The 25776-nt window shown below is 45.9% G+C and overlaps 2 protein-coding genes across 2 annotated transcripts in view; one reads left to right on the forward strand and one right to left on the reverse strand.

Moving 5' to 3' along the window:
* Positions 1-5507, forward strand: part of scap (SREBF chaperone) — an 89283-nt gene extending 83776 nt beyond the window's left edge. Inside the window, exons 18-23 of the mRNA XM_056285831.1 lie at positions 25-110; positions 470-552; positions 659-825; positions 1843-1923; positions 3031-3237; positions 3330-5507. Coding sequence (XP_056141806.1) covers positions 25-110; positions 470-552; positions 659-825; positions 1843-1923; positions 3031-3237; positions 3330-3575 — 870 coding nt within the window. The 3' untranslated portion in view covers positions 3576-5507. The remainder of the gene's footprint in view (positions 1-24; positions 111-469; positions 553-658; positions 826-1842; positions 1924-3030; positions 3238-3329) is intronic.
* A 3651-nt stretch (positions 5508-9158) lies between these two features.
* The window catches only part of ptpn23a (protein tyrosine phosphatase, non-receptor type 23, a), a 32793-nt gene continuing 16175 nt past the window's right edge, over positions 9159-25776 (reverse strand). Inside the window, exons 16-24 of the mRNA XM_056286156.1 lie at positions 25207-25527; positions 23270-23424; positions 22377-22708; positions 19521-22023; positions 18648-18832; positions 17439-17543; positions 12523-12661; positions 11984-12097; positions 9159-10487 (exon numbers count right to left, since the gene is read on the reverse strand). Coding sequence (XP_056142131.1) covers positions 9897-10487; positions 11984-12097; positions 12523-12661; positions 17439-17543; positions 18648-18832; positions 19521-22023; positions 22377-22708; positions 23270-23424; positions 25207-25527 — 4445 coding nt within the window. The 3' untranslated portion in view covers positions 9159-9896. The remainder of the gene's footprint in view (positions 10488-11983; positions 12098-12522; positions 12662-17438; positions 17544-18647; positions 18833-19520; positions 22024-22376; positions 22709-23269; positions 23425-25206; positions 25528-25776) is intronic.

Consider the following 25776-nt stretch of genomic DNA (forward strand, 5'->3'; position numbering starts at 1 on the left):
TGTTTTGTTCTGAATCTCGTGTAGCTTTGGGATGCGGTGGAAGGATCCCTGTGCTGCTGTAATGAAGACGGCATCTCGGGGATCACAGCACTCGCCTTCCTCAACAACAGGTGACACACCAGGTTTAAATCCCGTCCTTTGTTCTGCTTGTGATTACCTTTTTGATTTGGTGCCTTTTCTTCAAGCCCTGTTCATTTGGGTCATTTGGCAGAAGCTTTATGTAATGACTGGGTCTGTACTGCTGTGTGTGTGTGTGTGTTTTAATGGGATTTGTGGTACATCATTTTTTTTGTCAATTTTGGATTGTGTCCAGCAGCGGTGGTGTTTTTCTTGCTTTAACGAGCCACAGTTGATCCCTCCAGTAAACTCATTCTGTCTCCGTCTCTATCAGGGGGTGGAGTATAATCTTGTGATTGTGTGACAGAAAAACAAGACGTTTAGATTACATTCCTGTCCTCTGCCTCTTCAGAATTGTAGCGGCCCGGCTGAACGGTTCTCTGGACTTCTTCACTGTTGAGGTCAACAAGCCTCTGGGCCTGCTGCAGTATCGAGGTGCGTCCTTTGCTTTAAAACCCACTCAGCCTGTGTTGAGATCCTTGGTTTGTTTGCCACCGTTTGTGTGTTTGATGTCCCACATTACTTCCTGCTCTCTCCTCAGGACCCCCAGGTCATGGCAGCATGCCCCCCTCGCCCTGCTACAGCAGCGAGGATGTCATCAGCTGTCAGCTGACCCGCTCGGTGCAGTGCGCCCACCAGAAGCCAATCACGGTGCTGCGAGCGGCGGCCGGAAGGGTGGTCACCGGCAGCCAGGACCACACTGTGCGGGTGAGGGACCTGACGGGGCAGATGTACTTTTAGGCATCTGCTGATTCTTCTTATTGTGGCGTGACTTCACTGAGGCCATCAGTTGAGTTAGTTTCGAGTTTATGGTCACTGAAATTATAAACAAACAGTAAAAAGGTCACAGGTCAGAGCCAGAGTGACCTGACAGTTTTCCTAGTGACTGTGGAATGTTCCTCAGAGACGGAACAATTTATTCCATCCATTATTCAAACCACTTATCCTTACTCAGGGTTGTGGGGCGGCAGGCGGGGAGACACCCTGGACAGGCCGCCAGGCCATCACAGGGTCCACACACACACACACACACACACACACTCACACACACACATTCACACACACATTCACACCTAGGGACAATTTAGTACGGCCGATTCACCTGACCTACATGTCTTTGAACTGTGGGAGGAAACCGGAGCCCCCAGAGGAAACCCACACAGACACGGGGAGAATATGCAAACCCCACACAGAGGACGACCCGGGGTGACCCCCCAAGGTTGGACTACCCCAGGTCTCGAACCCAGGACCTTCTTGCTGTGAGACAACCGCGCTAACCACTGTGCCACCGTGCCGCCTGAACAATTTATTCATCAAGACATTTCAACTCAGGCTGCCGACTCCTGAAACACATCATAACAATATTGATAAATATTGTAATATGAATTATGATACATTTGAAACGATTTTTTACATGATTTCTTTTCCTTTTGCATATTTTTTTTTTAACTGGTGGTGTACCTGAAGGGAGATGCCCTGGATTTGCTTTTTCCCCGAAACATAAAATGTGATTTGTGGGCTGCTGATCTTACAAAGCACCACAGTGCTCATGTTAGTGAACATTACAATTCATTTACAGCCTGACGTTAAACCGATTTGTCCCAGGGAACAACACTGACAAATAAACAACACTAGGACAGAAAACAGCGCAGGACTCACTAGTTTTTCACTGACTCATGTCCACATTCAACATTTATGAATCCCTCATGTTTTTTGTCCCATTAGGTTTACCGCCTGGAGGACTCGTGTTGTCTCTACACGCTGCAGGGTCACGCTGGAGGCATAACGGCCATCTACATAGACCAGGTCAGTAGAGAACCACAGCCCCTGTGTGTGTCTGTGGATGTATGTATGTATGTATGTATGTATGTATGTATATATATATATATATATATATATATATATATATATATCTACTCATATATTTTCGTAATGTGTGTGTGTGTGGTGTTAGTGTGTGTGTGTGTGTTAGTTAGTGTAGATAGCGGGACCGAAAACTAAAGCATTTATGATCCTAATTCTTTTTGGAGGTGGTAGGTATTGTTCCAGAGAGGACCAGAAAAATAGCAGAAAATTAAAATATAATTATAATAATTATGCATAATTATGCAAAATATGCATTTTCTAAAAATGGCTAAAAACCACTTTTCTCGGCATTTCAGATGATTCTGAGCATTTGGGGAGAGGGAGTTGGAGTGGGGGGGGGGGGTTTAGTGGCAGGGGGAAGGCGGTTAGCTGGCAGGATGAAGAGGAGGGAGATTTAGACAGGTGGATAACCAAACCGCTACATTGTAGCGGGGTTCTTCTTATGTATATATATATATATATATATATGCTCCAGCATCCCCGCGACCCTGACAGCAGGATAAGTGGTATGGAAAATGGATGGATATATATACACACATACCACACACACATCAAATTTCTATTAGAGTACCAGGCTATGCAGTGAATTCCAGTACCCAGTAAGATAAATCTCAGTCTAATTGAGACTTAAGTCTCTGTACACAATAGATAACCATACATGACATATTAAAAAGAAGCAGCATGGTCTGAACGGCGGAGTTTTGTCTTTAAAATATCCTTCCCAAGTTTTAGAGAACTGTCCTCCTGTCCCTAAACCACAAACAAGTCTTCTGGCCAGGTAACCCTGTCCCTTTGACTAAAAGGTCACCGTGAGGGATGAATCCATGTGAATAAGTAAAAAAAAAAAAACAGTCCACATGAATACTGCACAGAAAATTACTATTATTGGGTGTGATGGGGAGTATCTGGGACATTGTCCGGGTACTTGCCAGTTAATTAAGCAAATCTACAGAGTAGAAATATGGATAACTTCACTGAGATCTATTCAGTTTCGTGTGTGTGTGTGTGTGTGTGTGTGTGTGTGTGTGTGTGTGTGTGTTTGTGCAGACCATGGTCCTGGCCAGTGGAGGCCAGGATGGGGCCATCTGCCTGTGGGATGTGCTGACAGGGAGCCGGGTCAGCCATGTCTACGGTCACCGTGGAGATGTCACTTCGCTGGTCTGCACCAACTGCTGCATCATCAGCTCAGGCCTGGATGACCTCATCTGTATCTGGGACCGTAGCACCGGCATCAAGCTCTACTCCATACAACAGGTGTGTTTACCCAGGAAAGTGTCACGCTGGTCTTCTTCTCTTTTCTCTCTTCCCTCTCTCTGATCATTCCCTCTTCCTCCACTCCTACCCAGGACGTGGGATGTGGGGCCAGCCTGGGGGTGATTTCGGAGTCTCTGCTGGTGACAGGGGGTCAGGGCTGCGTCTCCTTCTGGGACCTTAACTTTGGGGACCTGCTGCAGACGGTGTACTTGGGCCAGAGCAGCGATGGTCAGGGCGTCCGGCAGCTGCTGGTGCTGGACAACGCTGCCATCGTTTGTGACTTCGGCAGCGAGCTAAGCCTGGTGTACGTGCCCTCCGTGCTGGAGAAGCTGGACTGAGCCGGAGGAAGAAAATGGTGGATGCTCAACATGACGGTCGGAGACTGTCAGCAATGGGTTATTGGCTCGAGCGCTGACGGACGCATGGGCTTGACTGACAGCAGCCTGTCAGTGCTGTCATTTTGTCAACCATCGGCTGTTTTTCCAACTGCTGTACCGCCGCCGGAGGATCTGACTTCTGTTTTTGTTTTTTTTTGTCTTGCAAATTGAAACGAGACATTCAGCGTCAAGACTGGTAGGCCCTCCTTTTACTGTTTGTGTGCAAGGTATAGCACTGAAAATTTGTTGGGAGAAAAAAAACATGCGAACCTGGATCCAATGATGGACAGAGAAGTGGGTTGTAGGACTGGAAGCAGAAGCTGTCGTGTAAGTGACCTTTCACAGCAGTCGTGTGCGGGTCAGTCTGAGTGGAACAGCTGGGAAGGTGGACGACTTTCATCCGGTCACCGGTTTCTGCTTCTTTTCTTTATATCTTGTTGTTTTCTTTGTTTGTTTTTTTTTTTAAATGTTGTGGCTCTGCCCTCTATGCTGCTTATGTGGGTGGGGCTTCACTGTGTCCCGCCCACCTGGACAGGAAGATGAACTGACTCCTTTTTTTAAAAATTTTCTACTATACCTAGCTGCCTGGTTTGTGAGCGTGACATAGCTGTGGCACACTAGAGGGGTTTGTTTTGCTAAGCTAAGTAGTTGTGTGTGAGCGTGTGTGTGTGTGTGAGTGTGAGCGTGTGTGTGTCGTAAGTGAGAGACAGACAGACATCCCAAGGTCTTTTTTTTTTGATAAAACTGCTGCAAAGAAGCATCAACGAGCGATGTGTGTGTGAGCGAGAGCGAGCGAGTGAGCGGGTGAGGGAGAGCGGGATGTGATTACTGTTAACAATTCACCTCCAGAGGGGGCTTTTATATGTATAAATCTATTATTTATTAGCCAGTCATTTTTGAATAACAACTTCTTTATAGACAACTAATCCTGGCTCTTACACTAGGACGATTATGTGGATGTGATGATGTCACCGTAACTTTAAGGGGATGATTATTTGGAAGAGTGATAGACAAGTCTCCTGTGATGTCATTAATATTTGTACTAATCGACTAAAACTATCGAGACGTTTCTGCCGGGGGACGGGGTTGCGGGGGCGAGGCGACTCCATCCATTATCCCGGTTCCGGGTTTCGAACACCGGGGTTACCGAAGCCAAATGCAGGGCAGCCTTTCCTTCTCTTTTCAGAGCCGCCTCCATGTTTGAACCCTTGGCTGCCGCTGGAATTTTGGATTTTAAAAATCGGCGTTGCGCCTCGCGGGTCCTCGTTAAGTTTACACTGGCACCGTTCTTGACATTTAACTGTGCCCGTTAGAGATTATTTTAACTTGACATATACTGTACCTGGCTGAACAAGACAGCCAGCACCACAATACGATGTTTTTATGAATACACATTTTCCACAATACAGCTTTATGCTGTCCACGCTGGAGTGGATTTTATCAGACAAGGGCCCATTGATTTCTCATTTGTCTCATTTCAGCTGCTGTCAGTCAGGTTGTACTAAAACAAAAGGGAAGACAGAAACAGAGAGATGATCTTCCGGGGCCACAACTTCCTCTGAATGTTTAAAATATTTCATCCCCTCAAATATTTGCACAGAATACCAGTAATGTACTTTATAAATCCTCGTGGGGAAATTCACCCTCTGCATTTAACCCATCCCAAAACACACTGGAAGCGGCGGGCAGCCGCCGTGCAGCACCTGGATACCTTCTCCGCTTCCTCTTTACACACCTCGGTCAGCGGCACAGACAGGAGTTTTAACCCAACACAGACAAATTACAGCACCACAACAGATTCTGACAGGCGTGTTGCTTCTTCCGAGTTTACAAATGTCTCAACAAGCCCTTAACTGAACTCAAATGTCACATTTTAAAAATGAAAGGTTGACTCAGTTCATCAGGACACATTTATTAGCAGATAAGTTCACCACTCATCTAAGTGACCTCTTCGGTCTAAACTGACTGCAGGTATCCCCACCCTTATAAACAATAACCACACTTCACCAGGGCCTGTTTAATGTGGGATTTCTCCACTTCCCCAGCCAGTGTGTCGGTGGGGACGTTGTCAGCTCGGTGGTACAGCGTCCTGATGACTCCTAGTTTGTGCTCCAGTGGATGATGAGAGTCAAACCTTAAGTACTGATCAGTATGTGTTGGTTTACGGTAAACATCAACAATCAAATGTCCCCCATCATCAATTGCAATTTCAGTTAATGGTCACACCAATATTTGCATATGAAACTGGTCGTTGGTTTCGGTTGTTATGCAACTGTATTGTTTATAAGGGTGGGGATACCTGCAGTAAGTTCAGACTGAAGAGGTCACTTAGATGAGTGAAGAAACGTATCTGTCGATAACCGTTGTATCCAGATGAACTGATTCAACCTTCTGTGATTTTCTTACCTGGATTATTGAGCATGCATCAAGACATTTTAAAAATGCTTCGCACTGCTTATTGCTGCTTGAAGACAGTGTTGTGATGGACCACATCCCAGCGCGGGTTTCAGTAAATTCATGGGTCTGCGATAGAAGACCACGGTGTGCATGCCTGGCGATATTTCAGTTTTCCTGAAGTGTAACGTGACATACAGACAACCGTGTAACAAGAGTTGGCAGGTTTTCCTTCTGACCAGCGACTACACCAGTCTGTCCTCTTAAGGGCTAATCGGTGCATTCATTGTTGTGATTGGCTGGAAAGAAAGCCTGCTTACTTCTGGCATCCATGACACATGGTTCTCTGTCACATAGTAAACATCAGTATGGCTGCTGAGCGGTACTGTACTGATTGAAACAAAGGACAGATCTCTGCATTCGAACATACAGAAGCTAGGCCGGCAATGTGGTTTGACGCCCTTTTACCCAAAAGACGTGACTCCTCCTCAGCAAATACCAGGAATGATTTCTACTGCAGGTGTAGGACGGCAGACGTCAGCTGAAGCTTCCTTTCTGTTTGAATTTGTCTTGCTTATTTGATCTGTTGTTCACGTCGCTGAAGGACAGAAAACAAGATTCAAGTAAAACTGCATCAACTGTTGGTATTTGAAACAGAGTTTGACAGGATGTTTGCCATAGGTCAGCTCTTGTTCCAAACCTTGGATGTACAATTTCATTTAGCAGATGCTTTTACCCAAGGTGACATACATCTGAGAGTTAATACAACACAAGCAAGGATCTAGTCAGGAAGCGACAATGCAAATAAGTGTAAAAAAAAAAACTAGGTTCAATTCTGATAGGACCTAGGTGCCAACAGGCAGTGCACAAAGGCAATGCATAGGGTGCATAGAAGCGATTTTTTTTTGTTTTTATACCATCAGGTGGGGAGGTGTTCGTGAAAGAACTGGGCCCTTAGCTTCTTCTTAAAGATGGAGAGGGTCTCAGTGAACCGAATAGAGTTTGGTAACTCATTCCACCACCAGGGAACTACAGAAGAGAAGAATCTGGCTAGTGACTTAGGGCCCCATTGTGGCGGAAGTGTCAGGTACCTTTCATTGGCAGAGCGTATTGAGTGGGACTGAGTGTAGACCTGAATGAGGGAGTTCAGGTAGGCAGGAGCTGTTTTTGTTGCTGTTTTGTAAGCAAGCGTCAAGGTTTTGAATTTGATGCGGGCAGTAACTGGGAGCCAGTGGAGGGATATGAACAGTGGAGTGACATGTGCTGTTTTGGGACGGTTGAAGACCAGATGTGCTGCTGTATTCTGGATCATAGGCAGAGGTTTGAAAGTGCATACAGGGAGACCTGTAGGGAGTTGCAGTACACAATGCGTGATATATCAAGAAACTGTACCAGGAGTTGTGCTGCATGCTCAGACAAGTAGGGTCTAATTTTCCTGATGATGTACAGGGTAAATCAGCATGACCGGGCAATCGGCCACGTGAACCTTAAAGGTTAGCTGGTCATCAATCATGACACCCAGGTTTTGGGCAGATTTTATGGGCATGAGTTTGGTTGATCTGAGCCTGGATATTGATCTGTTGTTGTAAGGATGGACTGGCTGGGATGACAAGGAGCTCAGTCTTAGATAGGTTAAGCTGAAGTGGCATTCTTTTATCCATGCAGATATCAGCAAGGCATGATTATATCCGTGCCGAGACTGTGAGGTCAACTGGCGGGAATGATAGGAAGAGCTGGATATCGTCAGCATAGCAATGGTATGAGAAACCATGGAAGCGGATGATTGCACCAAGTGAGGAGGTATATATTGAGAAGAGGGGACCAAGCACTGACCCTTGAGGTACCCCTGTGGATAATTGGAAGAATTTTTTATTTATTCTGTTGAAGACTTGGATTTCTTTCCAAATTTCTCTCTCTGTCTTTTGACCTGGAAACTATTAGTCAACCACCGTTAATATTCTATCATATTATCTCTCTCTCATATATCACAATCAGAATACTTAATTCATCCCCGAGGGGAAATTGGACATATATATATATAGTGGTACAATTCACCAGCATTTTGAGGTCCCATTCTAAATGACTGCCACAGCTGATTTTGCATTCAGTCCTGTCCACTTTGTTCATTTGTTCCCGAACTTCTTAAGAAAAGCTACGATGCACCAACAGAATGTAGTAAATCAGTCGCCCACACCCAGTGAATGTAATGACAAGATGGAATAATTCACGTAAAACCAGCAGTCATAGCCAACAGCATCTCAACACAAAATCATGTCCCACTGAAGCACCAGCTCAGTCATGTCAAGCACTTTTAAAAAAGGTCAAAACAGCCGAACGCACACGGGCATCCTTTCCACTTAAAACGAGTTGTTAAATGTGATTTTAACATGACTTACTCTTAACTTACAAACCCCTCGACTTTAACCCATGGAAGTCTAAAGCAACCATCGCGGTCAGACATACAGATGCTCATGTCACTGCAGCTGGAGGACAAACTGGAAGTCAAAGCCGCTTGCAATTAAATTTTTGTGGGGCTTGTTTCCAAAATGCTGTAGAAGTGGTTAATTACATTGTCTAGTAATACATTGTCTAGTAAGTTTTTTTTTCTCCTTTCTTTTCTGGAAATGTGAATTTAATGTCTTACTTGGAGATAGGGTGGTTTCTGGAGTGAATAGTACAGTTATGAAATTCTTCCATTAGGACTGTATTAGTTACTCAAACGGTTGCTGTCAAGATCCACTCATTCCTGCCTGACAGGTTGTATATGGTTCTGCCTCAGAAATTCTAGTTAAAATCTGCTCAGATTTTTGCCTGTAAAACCAACTTATATGTCAACCGCAGACTAGAATAATATCCGTTTTTTGAGAGGTTTTATACAGCCTTAGTTCTGAGTCGGGCAACGTAAAATCTTTTCTTCTTTTAGTTCAGAAACAAAATGGTTGCACCACAATGTTAAAATTCATATTTTTTCTATTGCTCCCATCATCAGAAAACTGAATGATTCCCACATCTGCTCTCATCCTCTCCCTCTTCATCACTTAGCTACGATGTACACAGGCAGTCGTGGACCTAACAAATGTCATTTACCATTTTGCAAACTTTGTACTAATTTTAAGAAATAAAAGAGGCTTTGATACAAGAGTTGTCGACTAATTTTTTTTTTTTTTAATCAGAGCTACGTAAGTATGATAGTGTGGAGACGAGAAGCAAAGAAACTACTAAAAACATGGACAGTTGCCATGTTCTAATTTTTATTTACTTAAAGATATTTACAGTGTTACAGGCGAGAGGAAAATAATCAACTTGTTAAAACGTGCTGATTTGTATTCTGTTGTGTTAGCATAACGGTGACTCAAGTGGATGTGGCCTACGTGCATAACCTCACAATAACAATCATCCAGTCATCAAAGAAAGGAAAAAAATGAATCCTAGTCCAAACCTGGAACAGCTGTGAGAGCAGGAGCGTTGCATACTGGGAACTTGGCTCTCTAGCAGTTGTATTTCGGGGCAGGAAGTGCAGATATGATTCCATCTCTCACCGACGGGGGGGAGAAAGCAGCAAAAAGCGACAGAACCGACAGAAAGAAAGGTGCACAGTGATTTGGTCCCAGCAGCGCAGGCCATCAGCGGGGCGGGGGAATGTGTGAGATTGTGCACATGTTTTAAGATTTCCTCCAACTTCCAAACAACCTACTGTTCATAGCGAGGCACTAGGTGCAACTAATCAACTGTCAGCCGCAGTCCACATAATATCCACGATTAAGCTTCTTTTTTTTTTTAGAGACTAGGAAGTGCTACAGGCCGGGTGCTAAAGGTTAAAAGGATCGGTTTGGGCTCTGGCCATGAACATGAAGAGAAAACAAAGCCCTAGCCATCTGCGTGGGGCCCTCAGCTCTTGTTGAGGCTCCAAAGGGGATCAAGGCTGCTGAGGGGGTCGTCCCCTTCATTGGCCTGCCCCCCGTGGAGGCCCTGGCCCTCGGCCAGCTGCAGGAAGCTCTGCTTGGTCACGCGCTGCTTCCCCCTACCTCCTCCCTCCATGGAGAAGGCCTCGGGCGTCAGAGAAGCCAACAGCTCCAGGGACGAGGGGGCTGGCACAGAGGGGGGAGGGGCCTCAGCCTCTGGGACCGGGTGGTGGTTGGCGGCTTGGGGTGAAGAGGGGGATGCAGCATCTACGCCATTGGGGGGTGGGGAGTAAACCTTGGCAGGTGAGGTGGGGGGAGAGGAGAAGGGCAGTTTGAAGGTGGAGGGGGGTAGGGGCTCACTGGGTGGAGATGGCTCTTGGAAGTCTCCAGCCACACATAGTTCAGGTGGAGTGGCGACGTCCTGCTCTTCCAGGCCACAGGGGGCATCAGAGTCAAAGGCTGAGTCTGTGGCACTGGGGGGCCGGATGCTGAGCTTGGCAATAGTGGCCTGGATGGAGCTAATGGGCATGTCGCCCCCGAGGACGATGTCTTGCTGGGACTCCTGTCTGGAGTAAGGCTGCAGAGAAATAAACACTATCGTCATTCATCTTATCACGACCACGTCGAGGTTCAGTGTCTAGGCTCAAGGACACTTCGTTTCACTACAGACTACGGATCCTTTTAATGAGACCCTCTACATACAGGGTGGGCTCTGTCTCAAGTGAGCTACACTGTCACATACAGGTAAAAATGGACAGACACTACCAATATCTCCAGCACACTGACGACTACAGTTAGTCCCCGGGTTACAAACGCCCAACTTACGAACACCCGTACTTACGAACCGACCTCCGTAAAGCCTATTATTTTGAAAAAATCGAGTTACGCACAATGGTTCGTACTAACGAACAGACGGACTACTTTGCAACAATGCTCAAAACGCTGCGTGTTTTAGGCGTTTCGTCGGCCCGAGGGAGAACGCCACGCCGTCATCGTCATTTTAAGTTGGATTGCGTAAACACTGTTGTGTTTTCACTTAAATTCTTTGTGTGTTTACCCTCATAATCATGGCTTCGAAGCATAAATCTGAAAAACGGAACTCGTTCGTAACCCGGGGACTTCCTGTACTGATGATTAATAGAAGGTATGCCTGGTCTGACCAGAGCTCATAAAATCCCTGTGTAAGAGGCCACAAGTCAACACGGTGGACAAATTAAACTGTTGGACATCAGCCAACACAGACTGGCTACCTACCAGTGAAGACACACAGGTCTAACCTGAGGCTGCTGGGAGAGAAACATCTACTGTCTCAGCTGCAGCAGGAAACATCTACAACTAACACTTTAATGTGATCAGCATATTAAAGCCCATGATGAAGAGTGGAACACAGGACCGAGCATTTTGATCAGCCTGTGACCTAGCAGGACACAGGACAAAGCTGTGAATCAAGATTTAGAGGCTGAAATATCAGCACAAAAAGAAGAAGTAATAATGTAGTGGAGATTTAAACGTTCTTTTGAACTAACCCTGAAATAATGACTTTTATACATTTTTTCTTTTTTGGTCTACAATATTGCCTTAGGTATCTTTTTTTGCACAACCTGAAATTGGTACTTTGAATGTGTTCACATTAAGGTTAGGACAAGGGATGCTGTAGCTCATCCAAGGCAAGTTAACATGGACTCAGTTAATGTCTTAACAAAACCCACAGATGGATCTGGTTAAGGTTCTGTGACACCACATCAACGACCGACCTCACGTCTTGGACTCGAGCTGAGGCAAACTGGACCTGCAGCTACTGGCTGATGGGCAGGTGAAGGTTTATGATCAGATTGAATCAATCTGGCTAGCGTCTTGTTTTTGACATGTTACATTTCAGACATCTGTATATTTCCATTTTTCCTGGCAAGTTGTTAAACAAACATCAGCAGATGCAGAATGTGACATTCATTCTCTGCTCCCGCTTTCAGTTTCTGTGCACGTTACGTGCGTGGTTGTTTGTAAGGTCGACAAAACTACTCGTGCTGATCTATTTCCTGTTCTCATCTGATCTGTATGGTCAGGGGGTCACACCTTGGCTGCTGCGGTATTAGTGTTCTTGCTGCAGGTGGCGTTGGTGATCCCGTGGCGCTGGAGGACCTGCTCAGCATGCTTCAGCACCGCCTCATAGCAAAACTTCAGGTGCAGCTAAAGAGAAAAAGAAGGTTTACAATAAGGGCTTTAATAGTTCCTAATGTAATCACTCTGGTATTTTAGAGACTGATTTGTTATACTGTTGGTTAATTAGATGACAACTATATTTGTGATGTCATTGTCACATGACAGAGGATTGCTGTAATTCACAAGACCCAGTCATTTTTACATCCAGAGGACCGGTCTGACTCTTAGGTAACATCAGTGACTCAGTTCAGCATGCTGATTCTGTCTGTGAATGTGTCAGTCTCTGTAAGTCTCTGTATATGAGTCTTTGTGTATCTGTGTTTTAACGCAAGTGTGTGTACATCGGTATCTATAAATGTGTCTTTGTGTGTCTGAATGCATTACTGTGTTTGTTAGTTGGTTATCCATGCGTGTTGTGCATCTCTGTGTGTTTGTCTGTGCCCGTGTCTGACCTTCTCTTGTAGCATGTTCTTCCTCTGCCGTCTCATCTTCATCACCAGTGCTGGCAGGTCCGGGATCCCATTTCCTGCCTCCAGCTCCTGCAGTGCCGCATATAGCAGGCAGAAGGCGCCGGTGCGGCCCACACCAGAGCTGAGATAGACACACACACACACACACACACACACACACACACACACACACACACACACACACACACACACACACACACACACACACACACACACACACACACAACAGAGGAAGGCTTAAATACCTCTTAGCTTACTCAACCCAACACACTAATCCAATGGTCTGGAAGGTGTTAGACGATAGTTATGAACACAACTCTCCCAGTGGCCAATGTTCAATTTGCAAAGCAACATGGGAGATTTTGTGGTCTAGATCTTATGACTATCATGAAGAAAGCTTGACTGGGTTTAGTAACTTGGATACCTTGCAAGGCAACAGAACCAGTGTTTTGCTCATCATCTGAGGGAAGCTGGAGATCTCATCTTGATGGTTTAAGTGTTGGCTGCTGGTCAGGCCTTAAGAAAGACTTTCTACCGTTCTCAAAAAATATTACCGTTTTTTTCCTCTAATGGTAGGAAAAATTCCAGTCTGTAATGGTAAAAACGAGGCCTCGAGCTGGATGACAGCTGGAAATGGTAACCTGTCACACATCCTGTCAAAAACCTTGGCGTGACATTTGATTCTGCCTTCATGTTTGACAAGCGAGTTAACGCAGCAGTGAAAGACAGTTTTTTCCAGCTTCATACTTTTGCCAAAATAAAAGTGCTTCTCTCCTTTAAAGATCTTGAGAAAGTCATCCACACTTTTATGTCCCCCCACTCGGACTACTGCAACTCCATGTATATTAGGATTAGTCAGTCATCCCTGTCCCACCTGCAGCTGGTCCAGAACACTGCAGCCAGGGTCCTGACAGGTACCCGGAAGAGGGACCATATTGTCCCTATACTGGGCTCGCTCCACTGGCTGCCTGTGCGGTTCAGAATTAAGTCACATAAAGGTGAATCAGTTCATCTGGACACAACGTTTATTGAGAGAGAAACGTTTCATCACTCATCTAAGTGACCTCTTCAGTCTCAGCTGACTGCAGGTACCCCCACCCTTATAAACAATATAGTAGCACAACGACCGAAACCAACGATCAGTTTCATATGCAAATTGCCATGACCATTAACTAGAGTTTCAATGGCCATGTGTACTATTCACAGAGGTTTGGAGAATAGTTGCAATCACAGCGTTGTAAGATGGTGACACATGTACTCTTAGCCCCCCCTCAGTTCAGGGATGGTCGTTTCCTCTTCACATAGATGGCCTCTTTGCCCCCCCCCCCCGTTCAAACCAGCATTCCTCCCTATCAAGGATGTGCACATCCTCATCCTTGAAAGAGTGGCCACTGGCCTGTAGATGGTGTAGACTGTGGAGTCCTGGCCTGACGTGTTAGCTCTCCTGTGTTGTGTCATCCTCTTGGCCAGCGTCTGTTTGGTTTCCCCAATGTACAAGTCACGGCAATCCTCCTGGCACTTAACAGCGTACACTGTATTGCTCTGTTTGTGCCGGGGACTTGATCCTTGGGGTGGACCAATTACTGGCGCAGCGTGTTTTGGGGTTTGAAAGCAACGGAGACACGGTGTTCAGAAAATACACATCTCAGCTTTTCTGACACCCCCGCCACATACAGAATCACCACTGGTTTACTCTTAGGCAGCTGTGGTCCTTCTCCTCTCTTGCATCGGCTGGTGCACTGTTTGGGCATCTTCCTGGCTTTGACAAATGCCCAGTTAGGATAACCACACTTAACCAGGGCCTGTTTAATGTGGGATTTCTCCCCTTCTTCCCCGGCCACTGTGTCGGTGGGGCTGTTGTCAGCTCAGTGGTACAGCGTCCTGATGACTCCTAGTTTGTGCTCCAGTGGATGAAGACAGTCAAACCTTAAGTACTGATCAGTATGTGTTGGTTTACGGTAAACATCAACAATCAAATGTCACCCATCACCAGTTGCAATTTCACAGTCTAAGAAGGCTAACCTGTCATTTTTCACATCCTCCCTGGTGAACTTGATGTGGGTGTCCACAGAGTTAATGTGGTCGGTGAAATGTGGCACATCCTGAGATTTAATTTTAACCCAGGTGTCGTCTACAAATCTGAACCAATGGCTTGGTGGTGTCCCTGGATAGGACATCACAGCCCTCTTTTCCACTTCCTCCATAGACAAGTTGACCACTACAGGTGAGACTAGGGAACCCATAGCACACCCATGCCTCTGCCTATAGTACTGCCCCCTGTATGTGAAGTATGTGGACTGAAGACACAGCTTCAGGAGCAGACACACTTGGTCAGTGTTAAGGGTGGTCCTACTGCTAAGGGTGGGGTCGTTTTGTAATTTCATACGGACTACCTCCACTGCTTCATCAACAGGAACACACATGAAGAGAGACTTAACATAATAAGAGACCGTTGTTTCATCCCTCTCCATAATGATGTCCCTCACCTTGTCCACAACATCCATAGTGTTCTGAATGTGATGTTCATTACTGTCTACCAACAGGTTAAGAATAGATGCCAGAAACTTAGAGATGTTACAGGTCTCTGAGTTAATCATGCAAACAATAGGCCATAGTGGTACATCCTGTTTATGTATCTTAGGTAACCCATACAGACTAGCTGTAGCTTCCCCTGAATATGATCTGTGGTACAAAATTCTGTCAATAGCATTGTCCTGTTCTAACAGCTTCAGACAATCTATCATCTTTTTCTTGTAACCACTGCCTGGATCTCATTTCAGGGGCTCATAAGTGTTTATGTCGCTGAGTAACACCATAACTTTCTCATGATAGTCTGTCTGGTTTAATACAACAGTGCATCTGCCTTTGTCTGCCAGAAGGATGATGATGTTATTGTCCCTACTGAGACTGAAGAGGGCACTTAGATGAGTGATGAAATGTTCCTCTCTCAATAAACGTTGTGTCTGGATGAACTGATTCAACTTGGTGATTTTCATACCTGGATTACTGAGCGTGCATGAAGACAACTGATTCTAAGGGTCTCCTGTTTGTTTATAAAGTCCTAAATGGGCTGGCCCCCTCCTATATTGCAGACTGTTTAACCCTCCAGTCCACCTCCAGGTCCCTCAGATCAGCTGACATGGGTCTCCAGGCTGTCCCACGAGCAAAACCTAAGCTCAGGGGTGACCGCAACCCCTAGACTGTGGAACAGCATCCCCCTCCCTACCAGATCTGCCCCTCTATCCACTCCACCAGGGTTTCAATCCTCCTGAAGTGGCTGGTTTCTGGCTCGTGCCGATGTCCATGTGTTGTTTATTCGTGCCTACGAGCTACGTGCCTTGTTGTCTATGTCGGTGTTTCTTGTATTTGTGTTTCAGCTACCTGCTCTGGTGTGTACTGCACTTTGGTCACCGTGGGTCCTTTCTAAATGTGCTTTATGGAATACATTTGACTTGACTTGAAATGGTAGCATAATTAAAATTCTCATCAGATGACAATTTTTATTACAATATTTACAAAATGACTGTTGCTGTAAGAATTAAAAGGGTTACGTTTGCTCTTGAATTAAAGTTGAATATTCAAGAAAGTTGATTGTCTGTGAAACACTTTAACACAGTCTATTTCCTGAATATGTGTGTAATTACTGCAGTTAGTGTAGAACACAGTACATTTTTAAAGACAAGCGGGAATTAAATTCTCTTTTGGTCTTATCGTTTTACACAACGGGTATCTTTAAATAAGGAAAAGCGGCAACATTAGAAGGTGTTACAATCATTTACAGTCCTCAGTGCTTTTACAGTTTACTAGATAAACGTGTCTGCTGAGACTGTTAAGACATTACAAGTTAAAAACAACACGCTACTAAAATGAAACTTAAAATTCACGAGTCTAGTTTTAGAGCTGTTCTCTGGCAGGTAACTGTAGTTGTGGGTAAAAAAGCCTAAATATCAAACAGAAGTACTCATGCTCACTTTAAGCGATAAAGCAATGGGGACAAGTTTCTCCAATGCATCCAATGACAAGCAAAACCCATCAGCCGTTTCTTTCCCTTTCTAATAGACACAACTGATGAAAACGAAACTTTTCAAACGTTCACTTTAAATTCACGTAACATTTGAATGTAAACAGGGCTGATGTTTCATCCTCTCCTGCTGAAAAGCGCTCCCTAAGGGTGAAGCGGTGGCTGAGATGCTGAGGTGGCGTTTTGCAAGTGAGCACACTTATGGAAAGTTTCACGATGGCCGACTGAATGCACTACTTCACATATGTAGGTTACTATGGGGCTTATGTTAGGTAGCGTCATGCAGAGGCGATTGTCAGTCTCATCTGTCAGTCGCATCTGCATATCAAGAGACATGAGAGGAACTCTGCTAGGACCATTTGTTTTATTGGCCAGCCCTCAGTAGACTTTTTTTTGGGTCCATAATTGTATCCAGCCAATTACCCCACTCTTCCGAGCTGTCCCGGTCACTGCTCCACCCCCTCTGCCAATCCAGGGACGGCTGCAGACTACCACATGCCTCCTCCGATACGAGGAGTCACCAGCCGCTTCTTTTCACCTGACAGTGAGGAGTTTCACCAGGTAGACGTAGCACGTTGAAGGATCACACTATTCCCCCCAGTTCCCCCTCCCCCGCGAACAGGCACCTCGACTGACCAGAGGAGGCACCAGTGCAGCGACCAGGACACATACCCACATCCGGCTTTTTCACCCACAGACACAGCCAATTGTGTCTGTAGGGACATCCGACCAAGCCGGAGGTAAAAAGGAGACTTGAACCGGTGATCCCCGTGTTGGTAGGCAATGGAATAGACCGCTACGCTACCCTGACGCCCAGCCCTTAGTGGACTTACATCTTGAACAGGGGAAGATGCTTGATGCTTTTACACACACTCACCTGCAGTGAACCACGATAGGTGTGTGTAATGGCCTCTGGTGGAGGTAGTGTCCATGGACCTCCTGGATAAAATGCAGAAGGTTGCTCTTGCTGTCAGGAAGACCCCTGGTAAAAAGAAATGCAAAAGGAGTTTTTCCAAGGCACAACACTGTTATATCTGTATTGGCTGCACAAGCACACGAATACTGCGCTGCACCCGCTCTGGGCCTGCCATGGCTGTAGTACAACACCAGCACCCTTTGGTTTTTACACTGGGATACTGATCAGGTTTTGTATAGCGATACAGTATAGAACTGAAAACAGTGAGCCATTACAGAAGACTGATATCTCCAGACCCGTCAAACAGACCATACTTAATTAGGGATGCACTTAAACTTGTGTGTTCGTGGTTTTACTAGCCTACGTCAACAGTGTAGTAGTGCTACATTTGAAAGTAGAGGCACGCACCCTCCACCCATTTAAAAAAAGGGGGAGGGGGTTATCTGTGGCTGTAGAGGGATCCTCTAATGCTTTTCATGAGGTGTTTCCAATTTTTTCCTGTAAAAGATATTCTGCAGAGATTTTCCCTTTTCTGAATTGAGGATCTAACGATTAAGGCAGTGGTGCCCAACCCTGCTCCTGGAGAGCTATCCTCCTGCCAGTTTTCATTCCAACCCTGATTTAACACATCTGATTCAATTAATCACGGTCTTGGTCAGTAGGTAAATAGTAGAATCAGGTGTGTTAAATTAGGGCTGGAATGAAAAAAGGCAGGATGGTAGCTCTCCAGGAGCAGGGTTGGGCACCACTGGATTAAGGGGTGCTATATATCTACCTGTGTTGGAAAATTTAATGTGAAGATAAAAACCCTCTTGAGACCCAACCAATTTTGGGATATACAAATTAATGTGATTTGACTTATTACAACTCTTTATTTCTCCTGTATAAGTCAATACGTGTGTGTATATACCTGAAGATTGTTGTGTTGTAGTGTTGTTATTCTATGTTAAGTACACAAAGAGCCGCGAAACGGGAGTCAAATTCCATGTATGTGCAAACCTACATGGCCGATAAACATGATTCTGATTCTTAGAACCAGTCACTGGCTCATTATTAATTTTGTGCTGCAAAATCTGTTCACGTCATCAATTCTTTTAAATAATGACAGGTGCACAACAACTACGCTACAAACAGTTTTGTAAAGATTACAATGAACACATGGTGACTCACAGCTCGGGCCAGGAGGTGAACTGCAAGTGCACAATGGTGCGCTTGAGACTCTGGTCACGGTACTGCAGGCTGATCATGCGCTCCACGTGGGTGGGCGTAGTTTTCTGTGTGGTCAGGGTGAGCGTGATTGGTCCTTGAGAGAGCTGCTGTCCACGCTCTGTTGGAAAGTAGCGCAGGACCTTCCCCTTAGAGACACGGGTATGGAGGTCGCCATGGTGACAGGAAATAGCGAAGGAACCAGAAGTGGAGTGAATAGTGAAGGAACCAAAACAGAAAGAGACAAATATTAAATTTATTAAAAAACCAAGTAAGAATCCACTTAAAAATTGAAAACTAAGAATCTTTGAATAGAAAAATGTATAATTCTTGATGAGTCAATCTAATCCAGATTTTGTCATGACTTATTACAGATCATTATTACAGATTTTGTCACTGTTTGGAATTACTTGATAGCCATCAATATTCATGTTTCATTAAGACAAAGGACTTTTAAGCGTGGACCACACAGTGGAAGTTGCAGAGTTGATAGTAACTCTCTTCCACTACATGGACCAGAAGTATGTTGTTGTGAATCACAGCAGCTTGTTTTTCTTTTTATTACAAAAACACGAGTGAAAACCATTTTTTCAGAACCCTTTTATTTGGCTCACTAGTATATTTGGTTTCAATCATTTTTTTATCTCAATTTTTCTTTAAATTTTTTTTTTTTGCAAGATTTTTGTGCACACTAGATTTTAATTTTTTTTTTAAATTTTTTTTTTTGTAACTAAAATAAACTATACTGCCTCAACATTTTTGCATTTTGTGACTTTCTACTTAATCCTGAGGGATGAAGCTAGGGGACAGTTTCCTTTCGCCATTCTTTATTTTTACCTTGTCCAGTTCTTGCTCTGACACCAGCATGATGACCAGAGATACCTTCTGCTCGTACACCATGAGCCAGAAGTCTGCTGCTGTGCCGGTGAGCGGGGCTTGCGTGGCGATAAGGTGTGGGCAGTAAAGTGACAGTTCCTCCACATAGCTGGCGTTGATATAGTCATCTTTACCAGAGCGCAGCACTACGCGGTTAACATCGTATGGCATGACATCCTGGTGACGATTCTTCATAGTGTAACATCGTGCGATGGCAATCGACAGCTGACGGGCATCCCTCTCCTGCTGGTCTTGGAGCTCCTTCCAGCGGGCATCCAGTACAGACAGGCCACCCTCATTTTCAGAGGGGTGCTCCAAGGACTCTACCTGGGCCCGGTAATGTTCCAGCTCTCCGTGAAGTTGGGCAACCCGCTCAGGGGCTTGGTATGGGTCACCTTGGATCAGGAGAACCCCCTGGGAGTTCTTCTTACGACGTTCCCCATCTTGGGGGTCAGCTTTGGTGGGTTGGAGAACATTGGTTGGGGCCTTGGGGCCTCCGGGCTGGCTTTCTGGGCTGGAAGAGAGGAGATCATCTGTGCTGGAGTTCTGGCGCTGGAAGAGGGAGGGGAGAGGAGGAGGGGCAGCACCTCCAGGGGTGGGTGCTGGGGATGGTCTGGGCTGGGGGGTCAACCCCAGAGAGGGTGGGCCAGGAGAGGGAGAAGGGGCAGGGGAAGGAGAGGGGGAGGGAGGGACGGTGTTGGGGGCTGGGGCAACTGGAGGACCCCCTGGTGAGGATTGGATCACATGCTGGACAGAGGGAACTTGCGAACAATGCAGACCCATTGGAGTTGGTTGCTGTGGGGCACCTGACGGTAAGCTAGCTCCCGGGCCAACAGGGTACATGTTGGAGACTGGAGGGGGCTGTGGATGAGTCATGGGTAGAGGAACCTGAGGTTGTTGGGGAGGCACAGGTTGCGGAGCCAGTGGCTGCTGCTGCTGCTGAGGCATCATTGGAGCCCCTCCTGGGTACACTACTGCCCCGGGGTGAGGGGGTTGTGCCTGGGGTTGGCTAGGTATTCGCATAGGCTGCTGGGGCATGTGGGGCATAGGGGGCTGTCCAAGGTTGGGGTGGTGGTGTGGTGGCAGAGCATTAGGGGGCATCTGGGGCATGGGGCCCCTTGGTAGGTGGGTCTGAGCGCCAGGGCCCATATGAGGCTGTGAGACAGGAGGCATCTGTGGATGTAGGGTAGAGGGCAAGGGCTGGCTGGTTGGAGGGATATGCAGTCTGGGGCCAGTTGGCATCTGCTGATGTGGGGGTATCTGCTGTTTGCTGGGGTTCATTGGGATCTGTTGCTGTTGTGGCACCATCTGTTGATGAGGGATGCCCTGGGGAACTTGTTGGTTGGCAGAGTGGTGGTAGGGCTGTGATGCAGGAGGCATGGGCTGAGAAGTGGGGGGCATTTGAGGGTGTGCACTGTGAGGAGGCATCTGACCCTGGGATGGCCTTGGCATGGAGCCTGGCATCATTTGGGGATGCTGCTGGGGTAGGTAGCCTGGCGAGGGCTGATAACCTTGGGGTATCTGTGGCTGTGGCTGGTAGCCCTGTTGGGTATGGAGCTGAGGTTGACCAGGGAACGTCTGCTGGTACTGGGAAGTCATGCCTGGTCTCTGGTGAGGGATGTATCCAGGTGGATAACCCTGCTGGGTCTGGAGAGGATGGTGAGGGCCTGGCAAAGCCCTGGGGGCAGCCTGGTACCCCTGGGGCAGCCGCTGCCCTGTAGGCTGGGGGTACTGGTGCTGCTGTGGTGGAGGGACTTGGGTTGGGCCTGGCATGGGCATCCCTGGTTGGGACATAAACTGGGGGCAGGCTCCCATTTGTGCGGGCACGGAGTATCTGTTAGATGCTGCAGGTGGGGGTACAGGGTGGCGTGGGGTGGGAGTGTAGCTGGGGATAGGTGTCTGGATGCTGTCAACAGTGGTGGTGGAGAGGCGGACTGGTGTAGGAGCAACAGGACAAGCCTGAGGGGCCTGAGGAGGAGGTGGCCTGTATCCTGACACTGATGCTTGGGCGGAAATTTGGGGGGGCATCTGAGGAGGAATCTGCGGGAGTGGTCCACGGGGCAGAGGTCCTTGTGTCGTCAGTGCCCCAGAGGTAGGAAACTGAGCGATACGTGCTAAGAGTTCTGGTGGGGGCAGGTTGACAGGGAAGCGATGGGGGCCATGGAGACCAGCCACTGGAGCTCCAGGCCAGGGCAGAGAAGTGCTGCCACCCAGGTTGGCACCAGGTGGAAGAAATGCTTCAGGGCCAGGCAGACGAGCTATGCTGGTGGGGAGAGAAGGAATGTTAGGGGGCAGACTGCGCAGCTCCTCGGGAAGATCTCCTCCAAGCGCCAGGATGGCTGCACTGAGCTGGGCCAGCTCTGGGTCTTCCAGGCTGGAGCAGGCTGAGTCAGCATCTGAGCCCTTTGGCTGCAGGGAAGGCTTGGCTGCAGTGGGACGTGCTGGGGGCTTTTTCTGGGTCTCCCTAAGCATCAATAGACAGAGGAACAGTTTGATTGCAGAGCAGAAAATACAACTTGTGTACAAAAAACTAGATTAATTTAGGACAGTTATGCAGCATTTTGCGCCACAACAGTCTCAGCCAGGTCTACCTTGTCAAATGTATACTTAATTCAGGCTACCTACTGAGGACAACATTCAATTGGCTGCCTATTACTAGAGGCAGCTGGACTGCATTTGGCTGCTATGATAAAAACATAAAATGTTGTGGATCATTTTTTTTTTCCCCAGCAAAGTCCTACCTGACAATAATCGATCAAAAGTATCCGCTGGAAAAGGATAAATTGCTTTTTCCTGCCAATCATCATGCTCTGTTACCTGTCCAGAATGGCCTTCCTCTCCTCAGCCCTGCTCTGACACAAGGTCTTGGCCCTCTCCAGCAGATGAGATGCCTTGGCCTCCAGGTCATCGTAAAACTCCTTTCCCTCCTGCGACTTCTTCATCAGGTCCTCATAGGCTTCGTAGGAGGCCACCAGAGTCTGGACAGTGGTGTTCCACTGCTGTTCTGTCTGACTAAGGCCTTTGCGGACCGAGGCATACTGGACGTTAGCCTCGGTCAGGGCCTTCAGAATGTTCTCCTGGGCTGCTAAGTTCTGGTCGATGTACACCTTGACCTGCTCGTACTTCTTCAGCTGCTCCTCAAACAAGCGCTGTGAAGGGACAGCAGTTGGGTAAGGTAAAGCATTAGCCAATAAATTTTCACACTAAGGGTCAAAAAATGTTATGCTACCTGATGCTATAAATCAGGTGTCTCCAATCAAGTACCATCCACATTTGTGTGTATTGAGGTTTTCCATTCCAACCTAACATATCATCAGGTGCTTTCTTTAATTGATTTCCCTCACTCTGGTCCAGGTCATGGCCATTTGCAAACTGAGTGCTGCTACTGATAAATGGTATTTTATGCTGATACTTCATGTACTGAAGTTACAGAAATACTGTCCATAATTACAATAAATTGACACCATCACATGACTGCCATCATCTCTTTACTTTTTTCAAACATAATTGTTAATCAAAGAAGGTTGAATCAGTTCATCTGGATACAACGTTTATTGACAGATACGTTTCATCACTCAACTAAGTGACATCTTCAGATTTTCTTACCTGGATTATTGAGCATGCATCAAGACATAATTGTTAATGTATTTCTGGATTATATCAAAAAAGTTCATGTATAATACAATGCACAATATACGGTTTATGCTGACCTTCATGTCAGCTCGGTCGGTGGTGACGAGGGCAGAGGTGATGTCATCCTGATGGATGAGGTCACGGAGCTGCTTTTCTAGAGAGCTCCTCTGCTCCCTCATTTCCTGTACCTTCCCAAGGATGCGCTTCATACACTGCAGCCCTGCTACCTCCTCTGAATAAAAATGAACATAATATTAACTTACCAGCTGGAACCCTGATAAAGTCACTCAACTGATCCAAAGCTGTGTAGTTTTCCATAACCATCACCGGCTAGCCCAGTCATACCCAGAGACTGGGTCACAGGAGATTTTATTTGGATCTCCAAATAAATCTGCAGAATTTCTTACATAGTCTTTTATTCAAGATGTGTATCTGCAGTATACCTTTGAGCCACATGAGAAGCAAGAGAAGTTAGTATTTCTACCATACTCACAGTTTCTGCTATAATAATTACCCAATATGCACGTTGCACTTTCCACCTGTACACCAGACTGGAATGCAATACTAAAAAGCAAGCAGGCCCACCTATCACATCAGCAAGGTATAAATAAAATTAATATGCACGATTGGATATTTGGAGTAGTCCTAAAGTGACAATATTCAGGATAAGTAAAAAGCATATAATGGAACTAATGAGATTTGACATGGAATAGACTTGATGTGGTTACCGAATTTATTGTTGACTTTTCAAATTGACTGTTTGACAACAGCTGCACTTAAACACAAGCCAACATCTTATAATTCTTATAATATATATAAAGCAAGAGCGTATGTTTGTATGTTCGCTTAAAACTCCAGAAATACTCATTATAGAACAAAAAGAAAGGTATCTTTAGAATCAGCACTTTCCAAGGATTGCACAGTTCAAATAATATTTCAAAAACCAGGTAAAATGTTTTATTTATTTGCGAAATTGAGTTTATTTTATGGCAAAACTTGCGCAAATCCTTCCAGTGGCCAAGGGAGGCACTGCACTAACATTGTCAATGCTATCCTAGCACCAAATAGTAAGACACACACGTGGTTTACCCTGAGGCGCTTGAGCACTGAGTAATTAATACACACATTGGCAAAGAAGCTTGATGAATGGATTGATTAATAAGATTTGTTTATTTGACATTCGTTTATCACACGTATCATATCATAAATTATCCTATATTTCATCATCGATTATATCGTAAAGATCTGATCGTGTTGGTTGTTTTGGTGAGAACGTTTTCCCCGGGTAATGCCAGGTACCTCTGCTAGTGTTCTGATAATAGGCATGAGCATTTCAAAAAACTTTCAACAAGAAACATGTTTCTGATACTGAATGTTCGTATTGTTCGGATAATGGTACTTATGACACTGAATCTAATATGAAAGGCTGGCGTACATTCTGTTTGTTTTACTAATGAGAGGATAAAAACGAGAGCCTGTTAACCCCGCCTAAATGCACTTATTTTGTCTCATTTATAGAGTATTTAAAATGTGTATATTGTTTTACTGATGAGAGGAAGGAAAAAACAATGAGATAGCCTATTAACTAAATGCATTTATGTGGTCCCATTTATAAAGTATTTAACATGTGTGTATGTTTTCAATAACATGTAGATAAAACGAAATTGTGATTTATCAAATGTATACCTCTTCAAAATGACTGGTTTACCTATTCAATAAGGCGATGCAAAAATGGCAGTAACAATGGTCAAGAATCTTCATTTATGCACAAATTTGCTCTTCTCATGCTTTATTGATAAGGCCTATTGTGAATTGGGTCACAATGGTTTGTCATTTTTAAAAAGCGGGTCCCCAGAAAATCTTTTTGAGAAACACTGGGCTAGCCCATGTCTTTCTTCTTAAATGGATTAAGAGGCCTCATAAACTGCCCCCCCACCCACCCACCCACCCACCATACAGCCTTCCAAATGACCTTAAATCAACATACCCATGATCAAGACATATGCACACTAACCTTCAGCGAGTTGGGGTCTGGGGAGAGCCTCTCTCAGGCTGTCCAGGGGCCCTCCTAGCAGGCGCAGGTTGCTGATGTGCAGATTCATAGCACGGTGGAGCTCGGTGTTGGTGAAGCTGGCCTTCTCATGGGCCTCCATATATTTCTCGAGGTCCCTGCGGATCTCAGCTAGAGCTGGAGCCTGGGCTTGCGGGTGGACCTCGGCTGCAGCTGTAGGCCCAGCCACCTCCTGGAGGGCCTGCACACCTGCCTCATCTTCCTCCAAGACATCTCGGATCTCCTTCAGAGAAGCTTCTACATCGGTGAAGACGCCTGAGAGGACTGCAGGCACAGTGGGAAGGACATGTTTTGTGAGTGTCAAGACAAATGGAATTAAAATACAAGTGGATTCAACTACCCAGTCTTAACAGATTGGGTGGTTTCAATGCACTTTGAAGAAAAAAAGGATGCAAAAGTGGATGAAAACATCCATCCATTATCCAAACCGCTTATCCTGCTCTCAGGGCGCGGGGATGCTGAAGCAAATAAAAAAATAACAAGACAGAGTGTGCATTTGCGTGTGTATTTGCT

Source organism: Lampris incognitus, chromosome 9 (assembly GCF_029633865.1).
Source record: "Lampris incognitus isolate fLamInc1 chromosome 9, fLamInc1.hap2, whole genome shotgun sequence".
Lineage (NCBI taxonomy): Eukaryota > Metazoa > Chordata > Actinopteri > Lampriformes > Lampridae > Lampris > Lampris incognitus.